This window comes from Antrostomus carolinensis, unplaced genomic scaffold (assembly GCF_000700745.2).
Source record: "Antrostomus carolinensis isolate BGI_N321 unplaced genomic scaffold, ASM70074v2 scaffold49474, whole genome shotgun sequence".
NCBI lineage: Eukaryota > Metazoa > Chordata > Aves > Caprimulgiformes > Caprimulgidae > Antrostomus > Antrostomus carolinensis.
The window spans coordinates 1-6,474 of record NW_010313752.1 but is presented as its reverse complement, the minus strand read 5'-3'; the positions used below and the strand labels follow the sequence as shown (position 1 = coordinate 6,474).

The window sequence follows — 6,474 nt, the reverse complement described above, 5'->3', positions numbered from 1 at the left end:
GGGGGTGGGAACAATTACCATCAGTATTATGCATTGAAAGAAAAACTCACAGGTGTATAGCTTTATGTGGAAGGAAGATGTATGAGAATGCACAAAGTACTTCCTCAGAGTCCTGGTTTGCCCATGGAAAATTTAAGTTTAGACAAGATTCAGTGCAGAAAAAGAGAAAGAATCTGCAAAGACCTGACTGACATTTGCTTCTTCCTGGCAGTTTCTGACAGTTTTGTTCTCAGTCACTCATATTCATAGGATTATTTAAGTTGTCTGCATTCATGGTAGTTCTGTACGAAATGAGAAAGAAAAACAAATCCTCTAAGATTAAAGTAACTCCTTGAAAATATTGCCTTTTTAATTATGTTTGAGCCTTAGAGTATGCAAAACTGGCTACCAGCAGACCGTTACTAAACACGGTCAATATCCAACCCAGGCACATAACTATTTATGGCACTGCAGCCCAATGTCTGGAGGTCTGTAGTCTCCTCTAGCTGACCTCCATAGAATGCATTTTTTTAACTTATTTCTTCTTCTTTTTTTAATAGCTGTATTTATCAAATAAAAATCATACAGATATTTTCAAATGTCATACAACTTTTTGTAATTTCCTTGTCAGACATAGCATAACTATAAACATATTCTACGAGAATAGCCATAATTAGCATTTAAGAAGAATAAACACTACTAATTTAAATAATGAGGTAAATCCTGCTTGGTCCCACACTTTAAATGTCTGTCCACAAGAAGATGACCAGTGCAGTCCTGAGAGCTGCCATATTTTGATTCTGTTTCTTAAAAGAAAAACATAAAACAGAGTATATTCAAGCTAACCTTTACTTATCACCAGTGTCAGTACTAGCCCAGCCAACTCTTCATTATTCCACCAGATCTCATAGAGTAAGTACTGTCTTACTCTTCCTGGGGATTAGCCTCAGCCTGGGCAGGGCACTTGGCCATTCTCACTAGGGACTGTAGGCTGGGTGGAACCAGCTCTGACTGAACTACATTTTGGTTATCTCAGACTCGTTTAGCATGTGTCTGACCTAGGAATGCCAGTAATTTTGAAATAAAAAAGAAATAGTGAAACAAGCATTTTATTAACCTCTGCTAAACTCTGCTCAACTTCTTCTCCAGTTTTGGATGCTTAGTTGGAAAGGAGTATGCACAGAGGAGCCAAGGAGTATGCTCCACACACTACTAAATTCCAGCACAGGCAGCTAAAACAGTATTCTGATTTTATATGTCTTATTCCAGCTTCATACATACAGATGATTTACACCACCTTCTGTCTTGGTCTTTGACAACCTAAGGGCTTATTTTATACCTCATTCTATACATAAATTTAGAATAATATTAGTATTTTGACACTTTTTAAATGACATGGAAGTACATGAAATGGTAAAAAAAAAAAGAGATAAATACAATGATGGTGATTTTGAAGGTTTCTCAGAAGAAAACAACTGTAATTATGGGGGTTTTTTTCTCAAGTTTTAAGACATACTTTATTCAGATAAAATGCAATGGCCTTCAGTTGCTGTTGTTGGTGGCATGAACTCCATAGTGTAATGATTTTAGCAAGTAGCACTGCATCTCAAATCAAACAGCTTGTCTCATTGCTGGTTCGTGATTGTGGACACTGTGTACCACTGCCTTTTCTTTATAACCAAGACCAGTGTATTACAACACTGCCAAGTTCTGTGGTTCTGAACTGGCATATAGACAGAGGCATCTGAGCCATCAATGGCATTTGGCATTCCTTGCCTCATTTCTGGCAGAGCTGTCTCTCTGGCAGTGACATTTGTGGCCCACATCTCTCTCAATGAAATCACTGGCAAACTTCCCACCACTTTGAATAAGAACAGAATTGGGTTCCATGACCAGAAGATGTATGTTCATCTCTCATCATACTGTAAACAGCAAATGGTCATGATTGCTTTCTAGCAACCCAAACTGAGGGTCTGGCAACATCTGAGAGTTGATTATATTAATGCACAAAGGCACAGACAGAACTTATTTACAACACCAGAAAAGGTAACACCTTGCCTAAGGGAAAATAAGGCAAAATCTATTCCAACTACCTTAAAATATTCCTTCTCTGATTCCAGTAATCTACTTAACAATGAAAACAAAATTCACAAACAAAAACCCTCAAAACATCCCTCCTTGCTGATCACAAGACAAAAACATAACATAAGATGTTGCTACAAATATATTTAAAAAATCTTGTTTAGACTGTTTTTCATTAAAATTCACCTGTGCAATTCATTTCCCTAAACATTCTTTGGAAAGAAAACAGCCTGAAAAGAAAATTCTTAAAATATATTTTCTACTTTTTGCACACTTTTTAGAAAGGGTTTTCTTTATTTCATTCTGGGTGGGTCAATGTAATTCAGCATTGATAAAACTGCAGCACAGGCAACTTTTCACAGAATCTTAAAGCAGTAAAAGGCAAAACAGCAACACCGTTTTAGAAGCAGCAGGTACCATTTCTAGTCTAAGACCTCTACTGAAGGTAGCTGCTTTTCAAGCTTAGCAATGGAACAATTAATAAAGGAACCCATTAAGGTCTGATTGTTGCTGCTAAAAAGAAAGGTTGAATTTCAGTCCTTTGAAGTAACTGAGAATGATTCAGGCCTCATTACAGAGATATAATCTACATTCATACATTTATGTTAGTGATTCAAATCTATTGGGACAGATTGAATTCCGTTAAATAGTGCATCTTTCCTGTGGAACTTTTCTCAGGCTTTCTCAGGCTAACCTAAGAGGTGACCTGACAATACAAAGTAGTGGGGTATTTAGGGATTCAACTGTGCTATAAAAGAAAGGCTATACAGAAAGTAGAAAAAAGAATGAGATATAATCTAAAAAGCTATGTCAGCTTTTCATTTGGACTCTGTTTTCTAAATGCCCTCCCTGTCATCACACGGGATAGAAAAGGACTCTATGCGTTGTAGTAGTTTTAAGTACTGCACTGAATATTGCATCTGCCAGAAGCAGATTTCATATGAAAGTCTGGATAAGTGAGTTTTATTCTTAACCACAAAATCTTACAACCAACATTCAGCCAATCACAAGCTAGAAACAGGTCTAAGCAGAACTCTTCTTGAGTAAATTCAAGACAGTATGTATCTTTTTAATAAGTAGGGGTTAGATATATCTGTTTGACTCCCAAACTACTGTTTTCTCTTTCCATCAGAGATCCTAAAAGGCTGATTCACTGTATTTTTCAGCATTTGACAGGAAAAAAAAGAGGAAAAATAAAAAGTTTCTTCAAATGTATAATTTTAAGATGCTACAGCAATTATTTATGATTTAAGATGCTGGAATCAAAAGGACTTTAGTTTTAGAAATAAGGCGTTGAACCCTTCATGACCTAGACAACAAACAAACATTGATATCAGCTTTATAGACATAGATGTAAGCTGTCAGGCATCCACCAAAAAGTAGGCTTTTGCTTTTCATTTTGGTTTTCTTTTTTTTCTTTTATTAGTTGCCACAAAAGGAAAGCCTCAATCAGATTCACAAAAAAATTTCTGAAATGTTTTGCACTCAGTGCAAATACAAGAAGAATAAATACTCTGAAGTACCATAAACAACATCGTAAAACATATTGATTTTAACATTAAATGGTTTCATTTTTAAGGCTGTTTAAATGTCACCCCCAGAAGCTGAACACATAAATTTAGGAACCGACTTTCTCCAGAATAAACACTATAATTGGAGAAAATAATTTCTAATTTCTGTTGTGAAGATAACGATATATTTAAAATCCTAATCTAATGAAGCAGTCTAATTTTAGAACTATTTGTTCTTTTCTGCACTTTCTGTTGTTTAAATTAAGATTTACCCCAAACGCCAAATGCAGTTGCATAGGTGATTTTCCATTGCATTCCACTGATCTGCATTATTAAACTCCCTCTATTTCAAAAAAGTTCTGGGTTTACGTATTGAGCTATTCATTGTGTTTCTGTAGTCCATTCTCCTAGTGAATGTTCCACCTACTTGCATTCAAAACCAGTTATTTTTACAACACTAAATACTGAACCAAAATTTAATGTCTTGCATGCTGCCCATATCCTGTCAGCCCCTGATCCCTTATGGTGTTAAAAGATAGTACATCATATGGAAGATGCCTGTTAATTACTGGGAAAGTTGACACTTCAGTGATAGGCTAGAAATATGGATGTCATAACACTCAGTATGTGGAATGACATATCCTTTAGGAGAGATGGAATCAAAACCAAAAACATGATGTCCCTCCAGGAAAATAATAGCTTGAAAAATTGCTTTAAAATAGCCTTGAAAATGGAAAAATTTTTGCTTTCTGGCAAAGAAAACTGCATTAGTCAAAAAAAAAAAAAGGCAGAAAAATTCAGGCAGATTTTATAGGGAAACCTTTGCAATCCCAGTAAAGCCCCTTTTGCTTTGAAGTCTGATGCATGATTCAGTAAATGACTCATGTTAGCAATTAGAAAATGGTCATTTAGGGCCCTGATTTCTTTTGAGACAAGGAGGGTGAGGGTGGGGAAAGAGACACAATAAATCTTGAGAGGCTTAAAAGGAAGAACAGGCTAAAGTGTGAACTTTTTATTTCAGCAACGGAAGCAAGAAATCAGTGATTCATTAAAGGAGGGAGAAAGACCTCCATGGAAGCTGGCAAAGAAAAAGGAAAAGGAGCTAATTATGTCTCTTCCCTTTTTACTCTCTCTGACCAGCATAAAATCTGCCTTTCTAGGGTCTGCCTGTAGTATATACTTCTTTCCAACCTCTCCACCCAACCCCTCCTCCAGCGAGGGGAGGCGGGGGGGAGGGGCCGATCTAGCAGGCAACAAGCTCCAGGTGGCTTTCTCAAGCACTTCACTGCCAAAAAAATAAAATAAAATTCACTGCTAGAAAACAAGTTTCTTTATTTTTTTCCTTTTTTTTTCTTTTTTTTTCCCCTTTAAAAAAAAAAAAGAAAGAAAAAAAAAGCGGGGAGGGAAGCCTCCCTGGAGGAGATTGGTTCAGGGAAAATAGTAAAGGGAAATGAGTAAAGCAGGAGTCTCCAAGCCGTGCTGGTGGCCGGCGCTCCGAGGAGCAGAAGGCTTAGGCGCAATTAGCAGCGAGCCGAAGGCGGCGGCAGCCCGGGAGGAAGCGGGGGCAGCTCCCGGGGCTCCCTCCGCAGCAGGCACCGCTCACTCCGGCTGCAAAAGGGTTTCAGATGTCCCACCGCTGCTTGACCCCCTGCAAATAAGGGCTGACCACCAGAGGCACATCCCACCTCTGACTTGTAATCGCTGACATTTAGGCTACAGCTTCCAACCTGTTTACAACCAAAGGGGGAGGGAAAGGAAGGGAAGGAGGGGAGACAAGTTGGGATTTTTCCCTCTCTCTCTTTCTTTCTCTCTCTCTGGATTTTTTTTTTTTTTTTTATAATACTGTTCTGGAGAATTCAAAGCAAAACAAAGAAACTGCCTCCTCTGGGGTTGTCAGTGAGAAAGGACGAATTGTGCAACTGGTTTGGGATTTGCAAAAAGGCAAGGGGGTGGGGATCAGAAGAAGGTGCAAAGCCACAAAGTGTGAGTGCGTGTGTGTGTGTAAAGGGGTGAAAAATCCCTTCCAGCACCCCTTTCCGCTGGTTATTATTTATTTCTGTTGTTGTTCACTTTGCTGTCATCTATTTTTCAGACCTTTCTGCATCTAAGATGGTGAAGAAAGGAGTGAGGAAGAGAACAAAATAACTACTGGGAAGTCTCAAACCAGGTTGGGGAGTGTGTGTGTATGTGGCGGGGTGGGGTGGGGAAGAGAAAAAGGAAAGAGGATTAACCACAGCAACCACCTCCTCCCCCCCTTATTTGAACAAAAAAAAAAAAAAAGAAAAACAACAAAAAAACGAACAGCTCTTTTTTTCTGAGGGTGGACTCGAAGGATTAAAAGGCAGCAACTTCTGAGGCGATTTGTCCCCTGAGTTATGGATGTTGGTGCACTTACTTCAGGCCAGATCAGAGCTCAGAGGGATCTAACCAGAAGCAGCAACCACCGGCTCTCCACTTGCCTTTTACCAGGTTTTACCCTTCCAGTATGTTTCATTTGATAAGACACTTTCCAGCTCCCAAAGTTTCAGTACAATGTGCAAATGGATACTGACAAATGGTGCCTCAGCCTTTTCCCACCTGCCTTGTTGCTGCTTGCTGCTGCTCTTCTTGGTGTCTTCTGTGCCTGTCACCTGCCATGACCTCGGCCAGGACATGCTGTCCCCGGAGGCCATCAACTCTTCCTCTTCATCATCCTCCTCCTTCCCCTCGTCCTTCTCCTCTCCTTCCAGTGCGGGGAGACACGTGCGGAGCTACAATCACCTCCAAGGAGACGTGCGCAAGAGGAAGCTCTACTCTTACAACAAGTACTTTCTCAAGATCGAGAAGAACGGCAAGGTCAGCGGCACCAAGAAGGAGAACTGCCCCTTCAGTAAGTACCGCTCTGCCGCCGAGCTGCCGGGCA

At 39.5% G+C, this 6,474-nt stretch overlaps 1 protein-coding gene across 1 annotated transcript; it reads left to right on the top strand.

The window, feature by feature from the left end:
* Positions 1 to 5,870: 5,870 nt before the first annotated feature.
* FGF10 (fibroblast growth factor 10) lies at positions 5,871 to 6,441 on the top strand (the record flags this gene model as incomplete). Its single annotated transcript, XM_010167424.2, has 1 exon — positions 5,871 to 6,441. A coding segment is annotated over exon 1 (337 nt), but the record flags the coding sequence as incomplete, so codon positions are not given.
* Between the last annotated feature and the right edge of the window lie 33 nt (positions 6,442 to 6,474).